The sequence below is a fragment of the Pristiophorus japonicus genome, chromosome 3 (assembly GCF_044704955.1).
Source record: "Pristiophorus japonicus isolate sPriJap1 chromosome 3, sPriJap1.hap1, whole genome shotgun sequence".
Classification (NCBI taxonomy): domain Eukaryota; kingdom Metazoa; phylum Chordata; class Chondrichthyes; family Pristiophoridae; genus Pristiophorus; species Pristiophorus japonicus.
The window spans coordinates 264,985,229-265,012,229 of record NC_091979.1 but is presented as its reverse complement, the minus strand read 5'-3'; the positions used below and the strand labels follow the sequence as shown (position 1 = coordinate 265,012,229).

Sequence of the window (27,001 nt, the reverse complement as noted above, 5' to 3'; positions counted from 1 at the left end):
TGGCACTAAATAACCAAGTGGTTCATAGAAACATAGAAATTAGGTGCAGGAGCATGCCATTCGGCCCTTCGAGCCTGCACCACCATTTAATAAGATCATGGCTGATCATTCAACCTCAGTACCCTTTCCTGCTTTCTCTCCATATCCCTTGGTCCCTTTGGCCGTAAGGGCCATATCTAACTCCCTTTTGAATATATCTAACGAACTGGCCTCAACAACTTTCTGCGGTGGAGAATTCCATAGGTTAACCACTCTCTGAGTGAAGAAGTTTCTCCTCATCTCGGTCCTAAATGACTTACCCCTTATTCTTAGATTGTGACCCCTGGTTCTGGAACTCCCCAGCAACGGGAACATTCTTCCTGCATCTAACCTGTCCAATCCCATCAGAATTTTATATGTTTCTGTGCGATCCCTGCTCATTCTTCTTAACTCCAGTGGATACAAGCCCAGTTGACCCAGTCTCTCCTCATATCTCAGTCCTGCCATCCCGGGAATCAGTCTGGTGAACCTTTGCTGTATTCCCTCAATAGCAAGAATGTCCTTCCTCAGATTAGGAGACCAAAACTGAACACAATATTCCAGGTGAGGCCTCACCAAGGCCCTGTACAACTGCAGTAAGACCTCCCTGTTCCTGTACTCAAATCCTCTAGCTATGAAGGCCAACATGCCAATTGCTCCCTTCACCTCCTGTTGTACCTGCTTGCCAACCTTCAATGACTGATGTACCATGACACCCAGGTCTCGTTGCACCTCCTCTTTTCCTAATCTGTCACCATTCAGATAATATTCTGTCTTCCTGTATTTGCCACCAAAGTGGATAACCTCACATTTATCCACATTACACTGCATCTGCCATGCATTTGCCCACTCGCTTAACCTGTCCAAGTCACCCTGCAGCCTCATAGCATCCTCCTCACAGCTCACACCGCCACCCAGCTTGGTGTTATCTGCGAACTTGGAGATATTACATTCAATTCGTTCATCTAAATCATTGATGTATATTGTAAATAGCTGGGGTCCCAGCACTGAACCCTGCGGCACCCCACTAGTCACTGTCTGCCATTCTGAAAAGGACCCGACTCTCTACTTCCTGTCTGCCAACCAGTTTTCTATCCACGTCAGTACATTACCCCCAATACCATGTGCTTTAATTTTGCACACCAATCTCTTGTATGGGACGATTGTGTAATGACAGCATGCCAAATTTACATTGACAAAACTTTTATAAATGTGGACATAGTAAATTATGATACGGGAAAAGTTGACAAAATGTGACAAAAGGAAATTGAGTGGTGCAGACAGTAAGCGTGTGCAGATGTAACAGTTTTAGTAACGATAACACAGGTGATGTAATTAGCTTCTCTGATGCATATTGTAAAACACAGGTGATATCATTAGCATCTTCTGCTCAAAATGAAAGGTTTGAAATTCAGTTTGACTTTGAAGCAGAAAAACCCTCAGGAGTAAGCTTCCCAGCATAATTAACATAGAAAAAAAAGCATATTTTACAATTAAATGATTAAATCTGTGATTTGTATCTGTCTCACTCTCTCCCATGCCCTCTTAAGTATAAATTAGGTTTTTCATAATTTAAATGTGAAAGATTACCTAAAAAAAAACTACAGAATTTCTATTACAGAATGAAGAGATGAAGCTTATACAGGTAGTTCGAAAATCCAGAGAACCTACTCTGGAAAATATAGCATGCTGGGAAATTCCACAAACTGCACGTGCACAGATTGCACTGATGTGGTTGCCACATTTCTTCAACTGCTCTGTGGCACAAAATATCCAGCCTATGCCTCAGCTTTTGGGGCCTTTAAATAAAATTTTTTAATGATGGTATTAAAAGACTTAGAGTTATAAAATCAGAAGAAATGGGAGCAGGGGCAGGCCATATAGTTCCTCGAGCCTGCTCCACCATTCAATAAGATCATGGCTGATCATCGACCTCGACTCCACTTTCCCGCCCGACTGCCATATCCCTCGATTCCCCTAGACTCCAAAGATCTATCTATCTCAGCCTTTAATATACTCAGAGACACTCAACATCCACAGGCCTCTTGTGCAGATAATTCCAAAGATTCACAACCCTCTTGAGTGAAGAAATTCCTCCTCATCTCTGTCTTACATGGCCTATCCCTTATCCTGAGTGTGCCCCCGAGTTTTAGACACTCCAGCCAGAGTTCTATGGTAAATTTAATTATATTACTGTAAAGTACATATTTTACTTTTGAGATTACATACATACTTCAATTATTAACAGGATGTGATTGGTTTGCCTTTCTTCTTTTAGTTGTAGGTTCTCCTGACTGGTCATTTGGGATTGATTGCTTTCCTAAGTCTTTAATAGTTTCTTGCTGGTAGTTTTCTAGCCACTTTCATTTTTGATTCATACCTTCCCTACCTCTTCAGTATTTATTTTCTGTTCTTTTACTTTGACGAAATCAATAAAATATGATGGGAAAGTATTGCAGGATGTCACTGCGACATGTACAGGAATTGTGCACTATACATAAGGGCCCCGAACTTGGTGCATTCACCGCTTGCTGTCGCCGAGTTTTTTGGGCGGTCTCCCCTCGGTGCCAGTGTCCTCTAGGCCTCCCGCCGGCGGGAGGGGAGGACCGCTAGGAACTGCCCACTGACGTCCGCTAGCGCGCAAGGCGCGTAAGTGTTCTCCCGCCCGCCGACCTAGTTTGCTCTGGGCAGGAGTCAGCGGCAGCAGGGGATCGCTGCATGGAGGCAGGTCTAACCCCAACGGTAAGTATGAAGACCTGCAAAAAAAAATTTAGTAAACTTTTTTTTTTACAACGATTCAGGTGGATGGGGTCCCCTGAAAGTTTTCTGATGGTTTTTATTGTGTAAATTTTTATTTTTATGTGTTTTCCCCCCCCGCCCCCCTGGGCCAGATTCAATCCTCGCCGGCACTTTGGGGCGAGGATTGCATTTCCTGCTGCCCACTGCCACCCACATTCAGGGTGTTGGTGTTTTTTTTGCCGCCGGGCGGTCTTTGCAGATCTTTTTGAGGAATCTCCCAGCCAAAGTACCGCCAGGTCTCTCGGCGGTCCTTTGGGCAGCACTTGGGTGAGCCTTAGCTTTGACCAAGTTCGGGCCAAGACGTTTAATATACTAATGGATCTCCCGTGATGTTACAAATGATAAATAGAAAATATGGCTTTTTATCTGTCTCTGCTGTCTTTGTATTGCTATTTCTATCTTTGTCTCACTTCTTCTTCTTCTGTTGGTCTCTCTCCTTAACACTTGTGTTTGCTTCTCTCTCTCCATTCTCTTTCTCTCTGTCTTTATCTTTTTTCTTTTCTTTCAAATGGAAGGTGGGTGATGTGGTCTGCTGTGGTGGGGAAAGGAACATATGAGGGCTGCTAGCTGTACTATCCAGTAGGAATTGCAGGAAAATTGTGGCCTGTCGCTCTCAGAACTCCATTCTCATCCCCTCTCCCACATCACTTGTGCTTTTCTCCATTTCATTGCTTCCATTGCGTCTCTTAACCTCTGCATTATCCCCTTCCTACATAGCCTTTACTATTCGTATTGCTACCTCTTTTTATTATCTCCTTTTCCTCACTCCACTGTCGCTCACCCGACTGGTAACCATCCAATCCCCCTCATCCTGCCTCAAGAATGGGCTGTCAAAGGATCCCTCCATGCTCCTCCTATCCATTTCCCTCAGAGACTTTGCTTTCAAAATTCAACTTGCTTGTCTTTTTAGATAGACATTCTGCTTCTCTCTGTGTCTGTCCGTCTTTCTTTAGCGTGTAAATAATTACCATGTTTACTTTTTCTAAATGAACAAAAAACAGGTGAGCTAGTGTATAAGACTTTCTGCTTGCTTGAAAATTCAACTTTTTCTGAAAAATGAACTCGCATTAGGATGACAAAAAGTCTCTGCCTCCTCGTGTTTAATATGTTTTCTGAAGTTTGGAGAGCACCCAACTTGCTTCAAAATTCAACTTTTAAAAGAATATGAATTCCAATTGGGATGATAAAATATGTTCTCTCACTGCCTAATATACTTGCTAGAGTTTGTAGAACACACAGCCAAACTGAAACGGGTAATCAGTCGAGTCATTTTAGTTGTATTTTTTCTCATTTTCTCACTCACTGTTTCTGCTTTTCAAAACACTCCATATAGGCTTTACCTGAATATAACTTCTGAAAATTGTCCCTAGCTTTTCTTCAAATAACTTGTAAAAACAAATGACCATAAAGTGCCAGATGTTAAAGACAAATATTCCATCAGTTCAGCTAGCTGACTGGTGCTGCTGCATCCTGGGAAGCTGGGTACACTGCGCACACACTGACTCTGCAATTCCAATTCAGCTAACTGAGTTGCACCTTTGGGGGAAAATAATCTATCGGGAACAAGCCCAAGTTTGTGAGAGAGGTTGATGCCTTCAAGTAAAAAAACCTTCAAAAACAGCATTAAAAGGCAATTCAGTGGATAAATTTCATAATGTTGTGAAATATGTAATTAAAAAAAAATTTGTTTGAAATTTCTAATGTCTAAAAATAAGATAAATTGGCGGATGACTTTTTTCAGAAAGCAGTTTGTGGAGAAAAGATAAAACAGCAGACAATAGCAGAAGCATTACTACACATATTTAATAATGCGTTAGAAAAAGGTGTCGTGCCAGAGGACTGGCGGATAGCTAATGTAATACCTATATTTAAGAAGGGAGATAGAACATGTTCAGGGAATTATAGACCAGTCAGCTTAACGTCGGCGGTAGGAAAAATAATGGAATCCCTACAAGGAGAAAATAGAACAACTAGAAACCAAAAATGTAGGAATGAATTGTCAGCATGAATTTCAAAAGGGAAAGTCTTGCTTGACCAACCTCATTGAATTTTTTCAAGAGGTAACAGGGAGAGTAGACAAGGGTAATGCAGTAGATGTAATTTATCTAGATTTTCAAAAGGCCTTCAATAAGGTGCCCCATAATAGACTGATGAACAAGGCCAGAGAATGCAGAGCCAGGGGACATGTAGCAGAATGGATAGCCAGCTGGCTTCAAGACAGAAAGCAGAGAATAAGGGTAAAAAGTAGCTATTCACAGTAGCAGAAGGTGGGTAGCGGTGTTTCACAAGAATCAGTGCTGGGACCACTGTTTTTGGGAGCAATTTATATTAACGATTTAGACTTTAGAATCAAGAACACAATTTCTAAATTTGCGGATGACACCAAATCGGGGCGATAGTCAATACTGAGGAGGACTGCAACAAATTACAGAGACATTAATAATCTTGCAGCATGGGCATATAATTGGAAAATGAAGTTCAACAGAGATACATGTGAGGTATTACATTTTGGTAGGAAGAATAGGGAGGTTACTTATTACTTGGAGGGTGGGATAGAGTTACAAATGGATCTCTCAGTACAAATACACAAATCACTAAGTTGCGACACAGGTTAGCAAGGCCATAAAAAAAAGCAAACCAAGCAGTCGGGTTTATTTCTAGAGGGATAGAATTGAAAAGTAGGGAAGTTATGCTAAACCTGTATCGAACCTTAGTTAAGACCACACTTGGAGTACTGTGTACAGTTCTGATCGCCATATTATAAAAATGATATAGAGGCACTGGTGAGGGGGCAGAAAAGATTTACAAGGATGATACCATAGAAATATAGAAAATAGGTGCAGGAGTACGCCATTTGGCCCTTCGAGCTTGCACCACCATTCAATGAGTTCATGGCTGAACATACCAGAAATGTGAGGATATACATATCAGGAAAGGATGAACAGACTGGGTCTCTTTTCCCTTGAAAAAAGACTAAAGGGTGACCTAATGGAGGTCTTTTTAAAATGATGAAAGGTTTTGATAGAGTGGATACAGAGAAAATGCTTCCACTTGTGGGGAAGAGCATAACTAGAGGCCATCAATATAATATAGTCCCCAAAAAATCCAAAAGGGAATTCAGAAGAAACTTTTTCACCCAAAGAGTGGTGAGAATGTGGAACTCACTACAACAGGGAGTGGTTGAAGCGAATAGTATAGATGCATGTAAGGGGAGGCTAGACAAGCATATGAGGGAGAAGGGAATAGAGGGTTATACTGATAGATTGAGATGTGGAAAGACGGGAGGAGACTCGAGTGGAGCATGAACACCGGCATGGACTGGTTGGACCGAATGCCTTTTTGTATGTCGTATATACTATGTAATCCTATGTAAACAACAGCTTGGTGATTAAATTAATATTGTAATTCCTATTAGTCACCTAGTGGCATGACAAGCCACCTAGTGGCATGACAAGTGGCGTGACAGATCACTTTTATCATTTAACATTGTAATTCCCATTAGAGCGCTACCTGGCGGTATCACACATAATAGACAGATTTTAACATTGCAATACACAAAGGTAATAGTTATATAACAGTTTTCAATGGATCGTGCACCCTATGTTGTAATTTAAACAAGATATGGATATAGCTTTACAGAGTTGAAAAAAAACATTTATAGAGATGAAGAAACAACTTGTATTTATATTGTGCCTTTAAAGTAGTTTAACGTCCCAAGGCACTTCAAAGGGAGATAAAAAAATTTGACACCGCGCCACGTAAGTAGAAATTAGCACACGTGACCAAAAGCTTGGTCAAAGAGATGGATTTTAAGCAGCGTCTTAAAGGAGGATAGAGAGGCGGAGAGGTTTAGATAGGGAGTTCCAGAGATTGGGGCCTAGGCAACAGAAGGCACGGCCAACAATGGTTGAGCGATTACAATCAGGAATTCTCACGAGGGCAGAATTAGAGGAGTGCAGACATCTTGAGGAGGAGGGGGGGGAGATTACAGAGATAGGGAGGGGCGAGGTCATTGAGGGATTTGAAAATAAGACTGAGAATTTTGAAGTCGAAATGTTGCTTAACCGGAAGCCAATGTAGGTCAGCACAAGGGTGATGGGTGAGCGGGGCTTGGTGCAAGTTAGGACACGGACAGCCGAGTTTTGGATGAGCTCAGGTTTATGTAGGGTAGAATGTGGGGGGCCAGCCAGGTGTGCGTTGGAATAGTCAAGTCTAGAGGTGACAAAGGCATGGATGAGGGCTTCAGCAGTGGATGAGCTGAGACAAGGGTGGAAATAGGCAGTCTTAGTTATGCTGCAGATAAGATGTTAAAAACTAATTTCGGGGTCAAATATGACACCAAGGTTGCAAACAGTCTGGTTCAGCTTTGGACAGAAGTCGGGGAGAGGGATGGAATCAGTTTGCTCGGGAACGAAGTTTGTGGCGGGGATCGAAAACCATAGCTTCGGTCTTCACAATATGCAATTGGAGAAAATTCCTGCTCATCTACAACTGGATGTCGGACAAGCAGTCTGACAATTTAAAGACTGTGACGGGGTTGAGAGCAGTGGTCGTGAGGTAGAGCAGGGTGTCATCAGCGTACATGTGAAACTGACACTGTTTTCGGATGATGTCACCAAGAACATCATGTAGATGAGAAATGGGAGGGGGCCAAGGATAGATCCTTGGGTAACACCAGAGGTAACGATGTGGGGGTGGGAAGAGAAGCTGTTAAAGGTGATTCTCTGGCTATGATTAGATAGCTAAGAATGGAACCAGGCGAGTGCAGTCCCACCAACTGGACGACGGTGGAGAGGTGTTGGAAAAGGATAGAGTGATCAACCATGCCAAAGGCTGCAAACAAGTCAAGAAGGTCGAGAAGCGATTTTTCCTTTGTCACAGTCACAAAGGATGCCATTTGTGACTTTGATGAGAGCCGTTTTGGTACTGTGGCAGGCGCAGAAACCGGATTGGAGAGATGCAAACGTGGAAATGGGAAAGATGGGCACAGATTTGGGAGGTGACAACATGTTCAAGGACTTTGGAGAGGAAAGGGAGAATGGAGATGGGCGGTCGTTTGCAAGGACGGAGGGGTCAAGGGATGGTTTTTTGAAGAGAGGGGTGATTATAGCAGATTTGAGGGAGAGGGGGACAATACCTGAGGAGAGAGAACCATTTAACAATGTCAGCTAACATGGGGGCCTGAAAAGGAAGTTGGGTGTTCAGCAGTTTGGTGGGAATGGGGTCAAGGGAGTGTTCGAAACTAAGAATGCATAAAAATGTCTAAAACAGATACGAATGCTGTGTTTTAAATCATTGTTTTGGCCTGGAGACGAGGTGTCTCCTTAGAATGATAGGGAATGCTAAGAAATGATAATTATCTATAGTTTTCAAGTTAAAGCTTCAGTTTGTTTATGTATCTTTAAGACAATTTGTATAGGAAAGGCTTAGAATTGAAGGAAGTTTGTAGGAACTAACGTAGACACAGGCAGTTTGCTATGTCATAAAGAACGGTTGAAGTGACAAAGCTCTGGTTTGGGCCCCATAGTTTGAAGGATACAGGACTGGGAAGCTTTGTATTGATCGTACCCAAAATAGAGACAGAAGGAGATAAAAGGAATTCCAAGGAAAAACGTTTTCGAAAAGGTATAAATCATGACGCGATCAAAATTATAAGACTTCTTTAGGATGGGTTCTTGAAACAAGAATCAAGTCAAAGAACTGGAAAACTTCTTGGATTGTAAGTTTTTCGGGAAACCTCTATAGGTCAAAAGGTCTTGTCAATATTCAGGTTCAGGCCCACCCCTAAAAATAGGTTAAAAGTTATCTCCTGGAAGTTTGTAGACACAGTCAGAAGAAACTGAGAAAGAGAAGGAGGCTCACAGACGGATGAAAGAGAGGGAAGAAGAAAGAGAGTGTGAAGGGAGTGCTAGACGATAGGAAGAACAGAATTGCTCACATATGTCAACTGTCTGTCCGATCGGATCGATTTCAACTATTGTTGAGGCTGTATGTTTTTACTGTATAACTAATGTGTTATGTTCTGTCTTAAACTCTGATTAAGCACAATACATCCACCATATTGGTTTGCACTAGAACCTGATTATTTAAAGTGACCAGAGATAGTCATAAACTCGGCATATTTCTAACAGGAGCAGGAAGTGGGTCTTATGTATAGGATGACCACGAAAAGGTAATAAGGGGAGATCGGAGAGAAGCTGGAGAAAGATGTGAGGGCAGGGGGATCCTTAGAGGAAGTTTGGCCCAATGGGCTAGGGAAAGGCGGCAGGGTAGAGGTGGTTGAAAAAATGGTCTCAATTTTAGTGACCAAGAAATCAATGAACTCCTCACATTATCAGAGGTGAGGGTGAAGACTGAGGAGAGGGATTAAAAAGGTGGTTTGCAGTGGAGAATAGAAGCTGGGGTTTATCTTTACATTCCAGAAAGTGAGCGATTTTGTCAGATGAGAGCAGGACCCGATAGTGCTTTATGTTGTACAGCCAGATCTGGCAGTGAATGGCTAATCCAGTTATCTGCCATATCCATTCAAGTCTGCGTCCTTTGGATTTAAGGGAGTGAAGGGCTATACCAAGGGAATGGACAGGGTGAGAGAGAGTAATTGTTTTAACAGGGACTAGGGCATCAAAGTTGGTGGTGACAGTGTGATTGAGCAGATTGGTAGATGCAGAAATGTCATGGTGAATGAAGGGCCAAAGGCTAAACAGTTGGGAGTTCATAAGTTGTAAGAGAGTCGGGAGAGAGTTTTTTCCAGGGCCGGACACAGAAAGGGGTAGGGTTGACTGGGGGGCGGGGGCGGCGGGGGAGGGGGGGGTAGAAAGGGGATGTGGGTGGAAAGCGTTATGAGGACGTGGTCAGAGATGGCCTCATCTGCGATTGACACGATGGGAGTAGTGAGGCCACGAGAGATGGCAAGGTCAAGGGCCGTGAATCTGGATTGGGGAGTTTACATGGGGGGAGAGATTAAGGGAGGATAGGAGGCTAGTGAACTCAGAGGAGAGAGAGTTTGATGAATTGAGGTGGAGGTTGAAATCACCAAGGATGAGAAGTTGTTCGGTGCATAGGCAGAGGGAGGAAAATAATGAAGAAATATCGGTAATAACATTTTTATGGTACTTGGTTGGGCATTAGAAAATGAGAATTTTAAATGAGAGGGGTGGAATAGGGTGAGATGTTAAAAGGAGGAGAAAGTGCTGGAGGAGTAGGGGGACAGACCAGGGTGTGATTTGCTGATGAGAGCCACACCACCACCATGGCGGTCTGAGCGGGGCAAGTGGTGGAAGGTATAGCCAGGTGGGGAGACTTCATTTAAGGGTAAGGTGTCATTGCCCCTCAACCAGGTTTCCGTCAGGGCCATGATGTCGATATCATCATCCACGATAAGTTCATGGATGAGAAGGGCCTTGTTCGCAAGCAAACGGACGTTCTCGAGAGAGATGCGGAGAGGGTCAGTGATAGCTTCCCCACTGCCTGCGTTCGGGGGGGTGGGGGTGAGTTGAACGGGGAGGAGAGTGGCAAGATTAGTCGCCAGTGGGCGCACTGGGCAGGAAGGTCGGCAAGAGAGAAGGATGGGACATGTGGGGTTGCTGCTCGTAAGGAGGCAGCGACGAGTGCCTCGATGGGCCCTTCGTAGGATGCCAAGAGAGGCACAGAGGGAAGCTGTGGGCTTATCTTGGAGGGAGTCATGCCTGGGATGGCGGCAGGTGAGTAAGGTCGAAGAGTAATGAAGGATTGGGGTAGGGATTTGGGAGGGCAGTGTATCCGAGAGAGGAGAGATGAAAGGATGTATGATGACAGGGGAGAACGATCAAGAAGGGATAAAGAGAAAAGAAAGGAGGGGGAAAAGTGGACAAGTATTGAATGGCTCGGATCTGGAGCGGCAGCCAAAAGTGCGCATGCGAAATGGACAGGGGAAAGGTTCAGGTTACATAGGCTTGTTTACACTTCCTACATAATCCTTGCCCCACACGCAGCCGTGTAGTCACCTGGGAAAGGAACAAAACCAGAGAAAAAACACAACTTTCGAATGGATCAAAAAATTGCTACACCCAGTACATTCGGTACCCGACTGTTACAATTTTTAAAAAGACACACTCTTTAGGATGCTTCCTGAGATAGAGAACGTAAATATTCAGGTATGGGAAACAGCTAGCAGCAGTGTGTTTTTATATTCATCTCTAAATTATATAGAACAACGATAACTTGTACAATCTGCTGTATTTATTTATGTAGGAACTATTACACTGGCTTCCTAGGTTGTATGATTCCAGCAGTTCTGTCTGCCTGCATCGGTGTTTATTTTGTTATATGGTCCGACATTTTAATGTGACAGGTCGTATACAAATATTTTTAGTCCACACTCTTTATTATCTTAACAGTTCTACTGATACTAATAAGTGATTCTTGGTAGGAACTTGCAGGAAGATGAAAGTTAGTGTATAAGGATACTTTGTGGTTCGCATCTGCTGAGATCTTTGTTCACTATTTTACTCTGAACCTTGATAACATCTCCAGCCATTTTGCTGCTTTAAGTAGTTTCCATAACTGAAGTTTTTTTTTGGATGTTAGTGAAAAGTTAAACTAACAATTGTACTGTATCAAGAAATCACTTTTTATTGATTTTTTTTCTCATTCGTTTACATACAGTAAAGTAAAATTTCTGATATAAAGTAGTTTGAAAACTCGAACTGCTGCCAGCTAATTAAAAGCAAAAGAAAATGAATGGGGCAATCAATGTCCCATTGGCCATCCAATCAACAATGCTTGTATGCAGTGTAGATTTTTAAACGTTTGACCAACGACATTAGGATTTCTTCTTGTTTTAATTTACCAGGTCATTGTCTATTCGTTAATATATTTTCTGTGTTACTGGCTCTTCCTGGCTTGTGATCTGCATATTTGGGTCATTTTCTTACAAAAGGTTTTGTATTTTCTCTGTCGCTGTTGCTTAACTTAAAATGACCTTCCTGGAGCGAATTAACACACTCTAACCCAACTATTTTTGTGTATGCTACAGTATAGTCATTTTTTATTTTAACACCGAATAGTAGACGTTTTTTGTCCTGCCATACATTTTGTATTAATTTAACATGCCACTAGAACAGGACTTCCTTGAGGGCTGGACTTTAATTGTTATACTTTTCACTTCTTTTGGATTTTGTATTGAGTGAAGAACATGTGCTATGCACATTATTGCCATATTGGTAGATAATAGCAACTGACAGCTAAGGCATAGAACAGTGGAGCACTTGGTTTGACTGACTACTCTAAGTATAGAACTCATAAACTATTAATAAAATGTGTTCTGAATCTTGAAGCTACACTGTAGTGAACCTATGACATTACTTGCTCTGCCAGTTGAATACTTGCCATGATATGTGTGTGTATATAGGAGAGGGGAATAATATTTTATTAATACATTTGCTCATCTGGTGATCTGTTTTATCAATAGAGCAAAATAATAGTACTGTACCTAATTTGGCATTGTCCTTTCTTTATAAATATTTTGTTAAAAAAGGGGGGAAGCCAGAAGTAAGCCCTGTATGAAACCAATGAAAACAGCGCCATGTTTAGGCCACCCATTGCGATTTAATGAATTATTAAATAATTGACTGTGATCTGGCTACTGTACAAATGGTCTCAGTTTCTCATAATGCTGCAGACTAACTTTATTTGGCCCATTTTAACTTCTATACTGAGATTCCGATTACCAGTCAGATAATATTTCAGCCCAGTGGGCTTTTTATACACGATATAACATTTCTTTTGTGTTTGAATGGTATGACATGCTGTAACATTTCTGTAACAATGGTTTTAGGGTGTATAATTTTCTATAAACTATTGGTACTTAAAGTTCCAGTACCTTGCTGTAAATGGGCTGCAGTGTAGCTTCTGGTGATCTGATTTCTAGATGATCTTTGAAGCCAGTCCATCATTTGTATTGCAGTACGATCATCAATAGATCATTTAAAAGAATAAAAACATCAGTTGAGCTTTATATTTTGTTATTGATTATAATAGTTCTGCAAAATATTATTGCATTATTGTAAAACACAGCATTTGTGAAATTCAAACACGTTGCTGGGTGAAGTCTACATGGCCAATGGGAGATTGAATTGTTTTGTACTATTCAATGTACAGAACAATTCCCATTCATGTCTTCACTCAACTGTAACTTAGTGCTTAAAAATACAGCCTTTAGTTTGCTTTTAGTTTTGGCAATGAGAGATATTTAAACACCGATCAGCAAAATTGCTAACCACAATTGAGCAGCACTCGTGCAATTTTAGCGCTTGTCGATCAACTGCTCCTCATTATCAGAGTCCCTATTTTTGTGCCTTATTGGTATTCTCTGTATAAGAACAAGCTGAAATAGAGGAGATGGTTAGAAATTGAGAAGGAAGACATTGAAAACAGTAAAAAAAAAAATGTTAAATGATTCATGAAAATATTTTGGTTAGTGGGGCTGTATTTGAATTTCTATCTGAGCTTTCTTTCAGGGATGGTATTATTTGGAGAGCAGTTATTAGATCGGGCCTAATGGCCACTGCTTCTATGGATGGTGTTATATATTTTCTTCAAGGGCACTTTGCTTAATAATTCATAGCAACACATTGCTATTAAGAACTAGTTTAGAGCAAAGGTTTAACAATCACACTACACAATACCAGTTCATCCACTAGGCTCACAATTGCATACCTCATCGTGGATGATCTAGACTCAACTGACTGGGATTTTATTGGGTCTTGTGAACAGCACGTGACTGGCTAAGCCACTCACAATACAACAGCTCTCCAAAATTGTGAGCATCCTCACAGGTGTATACATTACAGGTGGGTTATGCAATGTCACGCAGATTAAGACCCTAGACCCTTTGGAATATTTTTCCCTTGTATCCAGTCATGAAACATGCTATCACATGCCTTATAATTTTACCCAGTTCTTTTTCTCATGTCCTTTTCATTGGTCAGTCATGTTGATCTTCCTGGAGTTCAAAGTCATTGGCATATCCCTCATTGCTTAAGAGCTTGCAATTCAATACTTCCTCAATACCAATGATCTGGCACCAATTCCACCTGGAAATCCTGGACTGGTAAGATTGATCCTGGGTAAAACATATTTCTTTTAATATCTACGAAAATCTGCCAGGCCTTGTCTGCAAAACAGATCCTTCATATTCACTTATGTTCCTGCCCCTCATAATTCACTATGTGAGGCATCTCGCCAAACTTCAAATTAGTTTTCTTTTTGAGGGGGGAAAAAGACAAAAAGGGATCGTGTAGTTTTGATGAAACTTCTTTTTCCTCTGCATTTCAGATATTTTCTGCGCTACATCCAAAAGTTATGTTTACCTTTTTAATGTTGAGAAGCAAAGGTGAAATGCAAAGGCCATTGTGAAGGACACTAGCAAAACTGAAAAGGTTAGATTAGCTTAAGAAGCAGTAAGGTAGTAAACTGAGATGATGCTAAGCCTAGCTTTTAAAAAAACAAACTAAGTTTTCAGGAGGGTGATATAGATAGAGTAAGGTAAGGGGTTTCACAGTTTTGAGGTTTGAGGAAAGAATAAGTATGTGTAGGACACTGTCTCTATTTCAACAGCACAGGATGTAGGAAGGAGGAAGAGCCTGTTTATATCTTGGGTTTACAGGAACACTTTCGTAGTTTTGAGTTGCTGAGGTGAAAATAGATATTTAACATGAAAGAAGAAACAGATTCTTGAAGATGTCTTTGGAAAAAGATATGCAAGTTTCATTTGAGCTGAGATAGTGAAATTAAGAATGTTGATGGCTGAAGGGTAATGATGGAGTGATCGAAGGTTAGGGCTGATGACTTGTTTAGCCTTGCAAAAGACGTGAGGAACAGTGTATTAATTGAAGGAAACATAATTTTCAATGCCCCAGTGAAGGGCATGAAGGAGATCAAGGTATCATGATTCATCCATAATGCTTCATCCATTGCACCGCTGGAAGACTGGAGGTTGTGAGCACTGGAGATATCAAATCTGAAGAAAGTTTATAAATATAGAATGGAATCGTCAGGAAACGAGTTCATATTATAGAGGCCTAGGTACAACTCTTCTTGGCTTTGTCCAAATCTACTTTATCCTTTCGTCTCTAGCTAAAGGACCTAATAATCACTTTCTAAATTGAAAGGCATTTTACGTATCAAGTTCTATAGCCTGATTATTGAAATTCTCCCCATCCATAGAAACTATTATTGTTAAACTTTCAGAGCATATACATGAGAGATAATAAAATTCCACTTGACTGGTTGAATTTTTACTTCTTTATTTTAATGCAATCCAGTTGTCTCCATGAAGCCATCAATAAGAATCTGCTTGAATTTTGAGAAATATCCTCAGAATTGTCTTAGGCTGGGGCTGGAATTAATTAGATATTTTTGGAAGCTACCTGCTTCCATTAAACAAAATACTTCATCTCAACTGGCTTGGTGCATTGGGGTTTCATCCAGTTGATTTGGTAGCCCAATATGTTTGAGAATTGTTCAGTAAATTTTAATGATGTTGGGCTCCACCTCTGAATTCTGTATGGACACTGAAGCAATGTCATATGCTCTGTCCTGCTGACCTTTAACCCCCTTGATCTGCAAAGAAAGCCATATCATCTGAGCCAAAGATTTCAAGATGAATAGAAATGAGCAGAGTGTACCTTCTTGCCTCTTGTCCAGTCCTCTTGGGTGTAGAAGGGGTTTATTTGTGAGTGGCAAAGAGTTGGACTACATAGTTTGTACTCACCCGATGAAACCTTGTCAATTTGGGAGTAAATGGCATCAAATGCTTTCTCTGTGCCCACGAAGATGACTGGTATAGCTTAGTGTGATGTTGGTATTCTACTGATGTATCTTTATTTGTAATTGTTTAAAGTGGCACCTTGCAATGTTACTTTTGATTTGCACTTTTTGGATCATGTAACCTCCTACAGTATTGTGTCTTGGTATGTAACAGAAATTCTAATAAATCCATATTTCAATTATTCTTAGTTTCTGTTGAGATACACTAATGTCTTAAATGAATTTGTAACAGAGAATCAAGCTATCTGCATGGTTAAAATCACCATTTGGTGATGTATTGAGCCACTCCAATGCCCCAGGTTTGACCACTGCTTTGTGCTGATTTAGTAGATATGAGCTGGGGCAGTGATAGTGGTGCTAAAATTAGATTCCAGTGCCTTTTGTTCAGGAAGAGGAAATACCAACCAAAGTCTGTGCTCCCAACTGCTATCCAGTGATCTTTATGAGAAAAGTGTGCATGGTTTTGTCAGGTGAGAACATAATTAGGCTTGGTTGCTATGTAATCCACAGTTGAATACTCTGCTCACAGAGATGTGTACCATATACAGTAGATACCTCAAATCGCTGGAGAAATACCACCAACCATGTCTCCACAAGATCCTGCAAATTCCCTGGGAGAACAGAGGCACCAACGTCAGTGTTCTCCATCAGGCCAACATCCCCAGAATCGAAGCACTGACCACACTCAACCAGCTCCGTTGGGCGGGCCACATTATTCGCAAGTGCGACACAAGACTCCCAAAGCAAGTGCTCTACTCGGAGCTCCTACACAACAAGCGAGCCCCAGGTGGGCAGAGGAAATGTTTCAAGGACAGCCTCAAAGCCTCCTTCATTAAGTGCAACATCCCCACCGACACCTGGGAGTCCCTGGCCAAAGATCGCCCTAAATGGAGGAAGAGCATCCAGGAGGGCACTGAGCACCTCGAGTCTCATCGCTAAGCACAGGCAGCGGAAGGAGGGTGCGGCAAACCAGACTCCCCACCCACCCACCCTTTCCTCCAACGACTGTCTGTCCCACCTGTGACAGAGAATGTAGTTTCTGTATTGGACTGTTCAGTCACCTGAGAACTCACTTTGAGTAGAAGCAAGTCTTCCTCCATTTCGAGGGGCTGCCTATGATGACTCTACTCACACTGGAAAACTGTCTATTTGACTGAGGAAGTGGGGGTCTGCCAGTACCTTGTAGGACTATGCCTCAGGATGAATTGGTGACTTCGAAAGAGGGGAGAAAAACTATGGGGTGTGGAAAAGATTCAAATTTTGTACATTAGTAGAGTAGTGAAACATATTTTTAGATACAAGATTCATTTTAAAGAATGTTCTACTTCATCATAATGGGACATGCCATTTATTATTGAAATGTCTAACCTGGCGCAGATTTTATGAAGTTTCCTTTCATCATATACAATTTCGCTTTTGGGACGCTATAGTGTAATATATTACAAATGTTTAATGTATACAGCTTTTACTGAGATAAAAATGAACCGGTGAGAACACTGACAATATTTGATAAAGAAAGTTAAAAGAAAGAACTTGCCTTTATAGTACCTTTTACTCTCTCATGACGTCCCAAAGCGCTTTTCGGCCAAAGAAGTACTTTTGATGTGTGATCACTGTTATAATGTAGAGAAATCCAGCAGCCATTTTGCACATAAGGTCCCGCAAACAGCAATGTGATAAATGACCAGATAATCTGTTTTAGCGATGTTGGTGGAGGGAGAAATATTGGTCAGGACACCAGGAGAACTTCCCTGCTGCTCTTCGAATAGTGCCATGGAATCTTTTACGTCCATGTGAGAGAGCAGCTCATTCGAAAGACTCCCTCAGTACTACTCTAAAACGTCAGCCCAGATTATGCGCTGAAGTCTCTGGAGTGGGACTTGAACCCACGATCTTCTGACTCAGGCGAGAATGTTGTTACTTGAGCCATGGCTGATGAGGGAAGACAATTTGATTTACATTAATTGATTATGGTATAATCTTAAAATTTCCATGGATTTGTGAATTATTGATTCATGCTGTATCATTACGTAGAGTATAGGTAAATATGTCTTTGAGCAAAGATTAAAAAATGCTACACATGTGGTACTGCATTTTATTTTAATTCACAAGTTTAAAAAGTTTAAATGTACACACTAGTTATTAAATTGTCATTGCAACTTTCAGATTTCTGCACTCTTTATTGTATGACATTTGCAATAGTTTTGAAACTTGTTCGAGAGATGAATTCAACAAATAGGATTGGGCATGTACTCTAAATAAACTGAATTGTTGCACCCATCTGTTTAGGTTTGCAGCTACCGCTGTTAATTACAAATGGCTAAAACCAGTAGGACTGCTAATGTGAGCCTCCAATGTGTTGAAATTTTGATCAGCTGTTAGCTGTATTTTTTTGCAATGGTTTTCATACATTCATTGTAGTTAATGTTATATTTTGAATAAGCAATGCATAACCAGCAATTTATTTTTCATTTAAGTCGTAATAGGTTTGAATCTGTTTTACGTTTCATCCCACAAATGCCCATTTGGCCAAGCTGGCACTACAGCCTCTGGGCTGTAGCCTTCTCCATATTTAACCACCATAGGTTGCGAGTTATCCTACCTCTTTTTAAAATGCCCATAACTCTATCCATAAAGGTTTAATATTTATGGAAAGGTTGGTGAAAAGAAAAAAAAAGTGGCTACTGAGTTAGAAAAAAACTGAAGCACTGCTGTGATTCAACTAATCCACATTGTGCCTCTTGCAAGGCTCCCCTGCCAGGCCTCAACTCTCACCACAAGCTGCTGCTGCCCTTTTCATTCCGATCCAGCACAACACTTCCTCCCCTGCTCTTCTCACATAACAATAAGGGAAGTATTAAAATGTGCTTTGCTATTAATAGTTGCTTTTAAGAAAAACAGTTGAAAAAACATTTTTATTTTTATCCTTTGATGGTTAAAGCAGTTAATGGAAGAGCTTGGATATCTAGTTAACTCCAGTTATGAGGAAGACTTTCATAAATTCTGAGTGTTCAGGTCTTCCTCACTTGTGGAAATCTGCAATAATTTTGAAGCTGACTTGGAGTATTCAATTGTTTTCCATTATGTAGTCTGTCCATGGTTCATCACCTCATCAATTCTGCTGGAGGTGATGAAGCATCAAGAATAGTAGAGGTGTATGCTTATTTGAAAACTGTTATTTTCTCTTGAAAGTATTCAAAAACAATTTTATTCATTATATCCAAGTTTATGAAGGACTAAGGAATACTTGTGATGTGATGGTTACTAGTTATAACTATTTTATATATTGGGAAGTCGAATTTATATATGTAACCAATTTTATTTCGCTGAACTCGGGCTTACATCAACATAAATTGATTAGTGTTTTCTATTGAAAACCTTGTAACGTTTGGTAACTACGTATATTTTCATAGCTTCCTTACTGAAATATTAGACATAATTGTAATTAGATAATTAACCGATTTAATACAGGAACATTTCTGGTCTACAATATCTTTTTATTTTTAATGCACATGTCTTTTAATAAATTTCCTGTTTTGATTTTCCATAGGAAAAAAGCTGAGAATAGCAAGGAATTAATAACAGATGGACTAATTGTTTTTAGCTGTTTATGTTGGTTCTTCAAAAAATGTACATTTAAAAATATTATTCTGAGTAATAAATATATGTTAGGCTAACTAACAATTCATTTTCAAATTGGTTGTGTTTGTAAAGACTTATAATTCAGTTGACCAAACAAATTATTATTCACCATGCTTTGAATTTAGTCTTGTTGAAAGATTTGTATTTTTCATAAAGTATGGAACAAATATACTCACTCCTTTTTTGTTCTGTTAAAATGATGACAGCTTGATTAACTTTTAATGTTTGCAAAAAGCATCCATTCTTTAACCAGCACTGTATCTTGAAAAGTAAATACTAAAAATCCTGAATAGTTTTCAAAAAGAACATTTGCTTTCCCTTAAAATTAGTCATGTGTGTAAACTCATTTTGAAAAGTTGGGCCTTTAATGTTTTTATCTCCCTCCTCCCATTCCCCTGCTGATCAAAAAAAAAGTTGTGTGCATGAGGGGAAATCAATAGAATGAAATCAACATTTTCAATGATTGTGGGTTGAATCCCAAATTCTGGATAAGTGCTTTGTCTCGTTACCTACCAATGCATCTATCCAGAAACAGTTGTCACACATAAGCGCTAAACTGCTAAAGTGGATCTGTTTTGTATAGATGGTCCATTAGGGGGCTCTGCTGCTGTAGGAAGACTATGCTTATAGTAATTCGTAAGCCGACTTTCTAATACAAGTTTTGCTCTTTTTCCTTTCGTTCCCAGAAAAGGTCACGGATCGCCTACAGTGATGAGGTAAACCTTCGAAATGAGCTCCTAGGGGATGATGGGAATACCTCCGAGAACCAGGTAAGGCCACTAATCAGCATACCCTTGTGGGTGGCTTGAGGATGATGAAGGTCAGCGACTACTACGTCTTCTCAAGCTGCTCACTAACAGCATTAACAGCAACTCAAGTGGAAATACATTGTTTAATGCAAAGCTAAGCAACAACAAACCTTCAATTTTAAACCGTTTAAGTTTTAATCATAGTACAGAGAAGACATGTAGACCTTCCAAATTTTATCTGAGAGGGATTTTTTTTTAATTTCACGAGCAAATTTCCAGCTTAGAACAAAATCTGCAAGATGTCAAACTTTGCTTATGAGTTTGTTTATTTTATTAATGCAAGTAATATGGCAGGAACCTGTGAAGTAGTGAGCTCTAGCGATAATGCTATGGGGGCTTACTGTGCGAGAAATACACCATACTGCAGTTTTAGCGCAGGGGTTGATGCCGGTCAATTTAATTCCCGAAGATCTAAAGGAGGTCAGTATCATCTCATATAGCCCTGGCAGAGCTGATCATTATGAGCAACAAATCTGTTAGTTGCATGGCATGGATTTATAACGAAATGAATGGTGAACCTTTATAATCTGAAAATTGTGTGTTCCCCTCGCGATAATGTGTAAAGGACATTTAATAGAGTTCAGCATTTATTCGTTATCTGTATGCGGGCAGAGAAGGAATTGGCGTTATCGCTTTTCATAATTCTGTAGTTTCGCGCATCACGTGCTCTTCACATACTGCGGCGCAGTTTCGATTTCAGTCACAGCAGCAGTCTGGCCACTAGAGATTCTGCCGGTTCAAACCAGCGCGTACCAGATTTTTCAGGTTACAAAGAACAGATTACCACTCGTATCGAATACCATATTGAAAATCTTTGTTTGAAAATCCCGTGATTATCATAACTGAAATGGCAGCACCCCGTTCTTAATGATGATAATGAAGGAAATGCAAAATATAATCATAAAATTTCAGACTGCACAGCGCTTCCAGTATGCCGTTGTCTTGTCTCGTTGAATACTTTTTTTTTGTTAATATGAATTAATACGTACCTCGGCATGGTACGAAACAAAACCTAAAGCCCATTGCAAAACCATCCTCAAATCCATGGAGAAGCTTTAAAACCAGCCAGGCAGCACAAACAAGATAGAGCCCATTTTGTTTGGATTCTATTATAAAACAGCTGCGCCATGCTTCGTAGTACTTATGGTTATGACCAGAGAGCAGGTCATCTCTTCTGCTTAGTTTTGCACTTTGGCCCATTGAGCATTCTGGTCATTTTGAGGTGGTGACTTAAAAAAGACTTTCGCTGCCTTGCAAAGCACAAGACACTTTGACAATCATATCACTGAATAGCGTTTGTTTTATGTAAAGTGAATAACATCATTGTATTTCTATCAGGAAGGTTACCAAAAATATCTCCAGATAAAGTACTTTTCTTTACTTGTTTCCTCTTAGTGCTGTTGTGGTTTGTCTTCTCCTTTACATACTGTACTCTCCTTCCTCCCTTTTGAATTTTGCGCTGTGCATTTGAGTTTGTTTTTAAAGCAGCCTTTTTACCTCATGGATTCAAATAATTAAAATGCATACCTGTGTGCAAATTGGTGCAGTTAGCCCCATTGAAGGAATATTTTGTATGTGTTTGGTTTCACAGTAGCTCCTGGTAAGATTTGTCTTTAATTGTAGCTGTTAAAAAGATGATTATAATAGGATTTGCACATCAGCACCTTGAAATAATACTCCACACTCTCTTTACCTCTTTAAAATCATTGCTATGAAGCCCCTTGTTCTCTCTTTGAAGATTGCGGCAAACATATCTCTCGCGTACTAAACAAGAGAGAAATGATTGTAACCGTCTGTGTTGACAAAGGAAGAACTAATCTTTGTTCTTTCAAAATATGATTTTGAAAATTCTCTTTGCGTGAGCCTTTTTAGGCTCTTTAAAGAGGCTCCTCTATGATTTCTTAATACTAAGTATGTAAACAGATAAATTGTCATAGTTAATGTTATACCCAACTGTATGACAGATGTTTCATCCCTGCCGTTTCTTTCCTTTTCATCTTTCTGTGCGTTCACAGTTGATAAAATTGCGTGAAGAGGTGAGTGCATCCTTGTTTGTTGTTAGGTATCTGTGTTTGTTTGGAAAATATTGGTGTTTTCTGTCAACTGTTAATTTTTTGAGAATCATGTTACCAACCCTACAGGATTTCTTTACATTTTGTTTTTATATTATGTAAAGTAATCAGTATAATTTATCCAAAACAAGTAGACTCACTATTTGAAGAGCTAGATTAATTAGTATAGATTGTTATTTAAATGTGTCTGACCTTCACATCAGGTCCTATCTGCGTTGATCTGAACACATTGTTCTAATGATTTCGAAAAAAATTTCAAGGGAAGCTTTGAAGTGGCTTTAGCTGCTGCGATCTGCTGGCCACATCTCACAGATATGTCACCTCTGCCAGGAGGGAATAGGAAAATCACGTTTCGAATGGTAATGATAACATTCTAATCACTTCTCCTTTGAAGATTGAAGCAAGATACACTGTCAGTATCCCAGACTGTCAGTGCTCAAGGCACCAAGGCATCTTGGTCTAGGTGTATTAGCTTAAGTGAGCATGTCAATACAGCTGCATCAGGGAGATCCATAGGGGCTCATTAGAGCAAGGCAACTCACTTCTATGGACATGATTCAGATTGTTCATATGGCACCATTTTTATTAGAAAGTATTTCTCCAATTTTAAGTGACATCTGTCAGCGAAGAAAGTTCTTGGTGAAGCCTTCTGACTGTCAAACTCAAAAATGGTCTTGAAATGTGGTAGCCCCTCTTGTTTTTTCCATGTGATTAGTTTGTATGCCTTTTGACAGCATGAATAGAACTTGGATGACAAACCAGGGTCTAGCCTTTTTTTTCCCTGAAAGAAAGTAGGATTAAAATTCTCTAAAGAAAAGAGTTGATGGGCGTAAAGTGGTAGGAAACAACATTGCAAGTGGAATCCTGTCCTGCATGTGAAAATCTTTCTTTTCCTCTCTATTTTTGTGCGGTAGGCGTTCTTTTTTTAAAAATCTTTCTTTATAATTAATAAACTTAACACATTTAAGATTACTGCAAGGACAGAACTTTTTCCTTTCTGGAGGAGAGTGTGAAAAGAACAAAAAAACTTTACTTTAATGCTTCCATAACCTTCTGTATTGATTCACCTAAATTCAAGATTTGGTTATTTAAATATATGTATATTAGTGTGCTCATTTTAAAGGTGATGTAGTCACACTGCTGTAATTTACAGATACAGATTTATTCTGAATAGCATTAACTAAAATACATTTTCTGAGCTTCGTTTGACATTTTTCTGTTTTTCTTGTGGAAATAAGCTTCAGTTCCAATATTCAAATTCTATCACGATGCACTAAAGTCAAGGGATATGTCCACTGATTAAAGGCATCTTCATTTTTAGAATGGCCTTAAAAAGCCAGTGTATCTTAATGATGACAGTAACAATGACAATAAAATGTTACAGATGTTTTGTATATAAGATATGATAATTGTGCTGTAGCTGTGCTTATCTAAAATTCTACTTATCTTATTATACAGCTATTTATTTCAACTTGTGTGGCACACTATTGGAGCCTAATTATTCAACAGAACATCAGTTTGAATAAGACTCCTGGCATTCACAAAGCACTCCATATTTTGCTGTAATGAGCATAAAATCCCAAGTGAAATTCTGTAGGATCCCATAATAAGACATGTTAGAAAAACTACAAGTAAAAACTATTAAAGATCAAGACTACAATGTGATTGTTCTCGAACTGTGATATATTTCTAATAATCAAGAAGATGTAGCAAATCTAAATATTGCGCTAGTTTTTTCACTGCAAATGTGGCATTCAGCATCTTTAATAGTTTGTGTTCTATAAGTAAAATATTCATTGAAATGAACTTTTGTTTTGGAAACACAAATCGTGAACAATTATTGAAGCTGATGTGATTGCAAAAATACACTATTTATTTAGTAATAGTGCATATTAGGAATTCAAATTGTTTTAAAGCATTGCACGTGCATGTACAACGTAACGGTTCAGATGGAGTCATATTACAACATGTTCACATTGCTTAATTGTAGTTAAATGAGTTTTCATGATGGTATTCAGAGTGGTTGTTCATATATGTGCTAAAAGAATCCTGGTTCATTTCGTCCAGTGCAAGGAAATTGTTGATTTCAGACTTTTAGCAAATAATTGGGAACATATGGCTTCTCTAGTTTATTCTAATCCAACCTGCAAGAGTCTCACTGCACATAAAGTTAAGTTTTTTTTTCTTATTTATGTGTCGTGACTTGCCACAAATAATATTTCCAGGGCTCTTTATAGATGTATGGTATTTATACTTTAGCCTTGATTAAATTCTAATGTAAATTAAAATGCTTTCATACTACAAATACTTTGTGCTATGACATCTACTTCACCTTCAGTTACTAAAAATAGCAACTGGCTATTTACCTGGCATCTATTGAAAATATCAGTTGGTTCTTGAAGGAATAAAATTGTTTGAACAGTTTTCTCCTTTTGAGCTGAACTTACTTAGCTCTTCATACAAATTGTTATATCTGACTCCAAAATTTAGCATGTGTTTATGTTCCTGTATGGTTCCTTTACTATTAAATTAGATATAATTATATCTAGTACTTAAGTGTTGTGTATAATCATCTACAATTTTGTTTCAGAGAGCGTGCCTGTTGGATAATACAGAGCGGTTGGAAAGGTCAACACGAAGACTGGAGGCTGGATACCAACTAACCGTTGAAACTGGTAAGGATTTTGAGAGTGAGCAAATTATCTGGCTTATGCACAGTAGTGTTCACGACACATGACATTTCTGGTGCACTTCAAAGGGGGAAAAGACAGCAACTATAGATGTGGTTTACATATTGGAAAGGTGATTGGGTGTTTGTTTGTGCTCCTCTCAAACTTGAAAGCATGATGTCCAATTCTTGAAGTTTCTATATCTATATATCTGAACAATACTCAGTTGGAATATAATTACTTGTGTAAACAAAGTATTGACAGAAATGAAAATTCACACTATTTTCGTACACAAAATATATATTTTTAAAAAGTGGTTCTTAAGCAATTACCACATTTATAATCTTGCACCTATTTCTTTTGTTATACTTTTTGCACAGAAGAAAACTTTAATTTGCCTTTAAAGTGTGTATGTTCATAATAATCAAACAAAAGATTGGTTAATGCAAAAATAAATCATTCGGTGACTTTGGACTGCAAATTTGGGCTTTGAGCATTATACACTCTGGCTTTAGAAGATGATTTATTTTTGTATAGGCATTCCCCACTGAGCCATTTATTTATGGTTTTCAGGTTAAATTTCTCAGAAATAAAGTAGTTTTACGTGCATTCCATTTATGTGTAATGTTTTGTTTTGAAGAGAAGTTAAGAAATGAGATAATTCAAGCTTAAGGTCAGGTGGAGCAGTTCTGCAGCAGGGTACTCAAAATCAGGCCTCAAATTCATCTTGGCAGCAAAAGGGAGAGATTCAGATGAGCAGTCCTGTGGATATATAGGCAAAAAAGAAGATGGGCAAAAGGAAAATAGCAAGAACAGGACCAGTTGCATGATACTAAGAGCAGTAAGAAATAGAGGAAGCCAAGAGACTGAAAACAAATGGTATCAATACAGAGGGCAGAAAAAGCTAATGAAAGGTTGTGAAAGTTGAGGGAGAACCTACTTTCATCAAAAGGAAGGTAGAGGTAAACGAAGCATTAAATATGGTGTACTGAGAGAGGGGAAAACAGGAAGCAGGCTTTTCAGAGATGTTGGAAACGGGAGGGAGAGTGTTCGCAGACAATAACAGAAAAATGCATAAAACTTTTGGTCATTCTAAATAATGGCAAGCTACAGATGTTGAGCAAAAGTATGTACTGTTGCCAATGCAGTTAAAATGAACTAAGAGCAGGCTGGATTAAATTAAACAAGAGTGGTATAAAAGTAGAGAGATCTACAAAAGGTTTTTGTTTTAGTGTACAAGTCAATAGAGTTCCAAAGCCAACCATTTTATCTTCCTGTTTTGACATGGTGAGCAATATTTTTGTGTACACCATATTTTATAACTAAGTAGCTGAGATATACAGACCAGAAAGGTTCCATGTTTAATCCCTAATTTATATTGTGTTAGCCAATTTCAGTTGGGTCAGCAATAGGGATGCTACAATTGGTGTCTGGGAGCTAAAAAAAATCAGCCAGAATTCCTGCTCCTAATTGCTATCCACCAGCCCCTACTGGAAGCTTGCATATGTAGACAGTATTGGGCTCAGCTGAGATGGCCGTATAGTGGAATAGCAGGCTGATACACATCATCAAGGTGTGTATTTGAAGGATGTTTGCATGGGCATTTGACAAAATATTGGAGGATGGGTGGCACTTGGCGAGGTGCAACCCAACAAAGAGTTGGCATCTTCAAGAGACAAGGTGAAAATATTGGCAAGGAAAAAAAACATGATCGAACACTAGCAACTTCTCTTGGTTAAGCACCCCAAAAAAAAACGCTGATAATTTTTAGTTTATCAAACGTACTATTAAGCAAAAGTAGCTCTTTTAAATGTTTTATATGGAGGATAAGTAATTTCTGATCTGTAATGAGGTGATTTTTATTTTGCTTTTTTGAAGCTTTTCTTTGGAATTTCCTGCTGAAATTTGCATCTTCAATTACTGCTCCTTGCAGTTGCCACTGTGTTCACTGCATTTTTTGCGTGGCTGTGTTATGTGACGAGATGATGGTGTTTTGCAAGCATTTAGTATCTTAGACCTTGGATAATAAGGAGTTTGTTTTACTGAGAAATCAATGACCCTGTTTTGGAGCGATATGACACTTCTGTATACAGGCTAATAGATGGTTGACTGTCCGATAAAAGTCAGCGATTGAATTAAGGGGTTCTGATCATGTCAGAACCCTGAGATTCAATTACAGCCATGT

The 27,001-nt window shown here is 39.4% G+C and overlaps 1 protein-coding gene across 7 annotated transcripts in view; it reads left to right on the top strand.

Moving 5' to 3' along the window:
* Positions 1 to 27,001, top strand: part of vti1a (vesicle transport through interaction with t-SNAREs 1A) — a 441,138-nt gene that overhangs the window by 148,509 nt on the left and 265,628 nt on the right. For 4 of the 7 annotated variants that reach the window (XM_070874982.1, XM_070874985.1, XM_070874988.1 and 1 more), the window contains exons 4-6: positions 19,953 to 20,036; positions 22,091 to 22,111; positions 24,738 to 24,822. In XM_070874982.1, coding sequence (XP_070731083.1) covers positions 19,953 to 20,036; positions 22,091 to 22,111; positions 24,738 to 24,822 — 190 coding nt within the window. The remainder of the gene's footprint in view (positions 1 to 19,952; positions 20,037 to 22,090; positions 22,112 to 24,737; positions 24,823 to 27,001) is intronic. The other 3 variants (XM_070874984.1, XM_070874987.1, XM_070874989.1) reach the window with 1 other exon arrangement.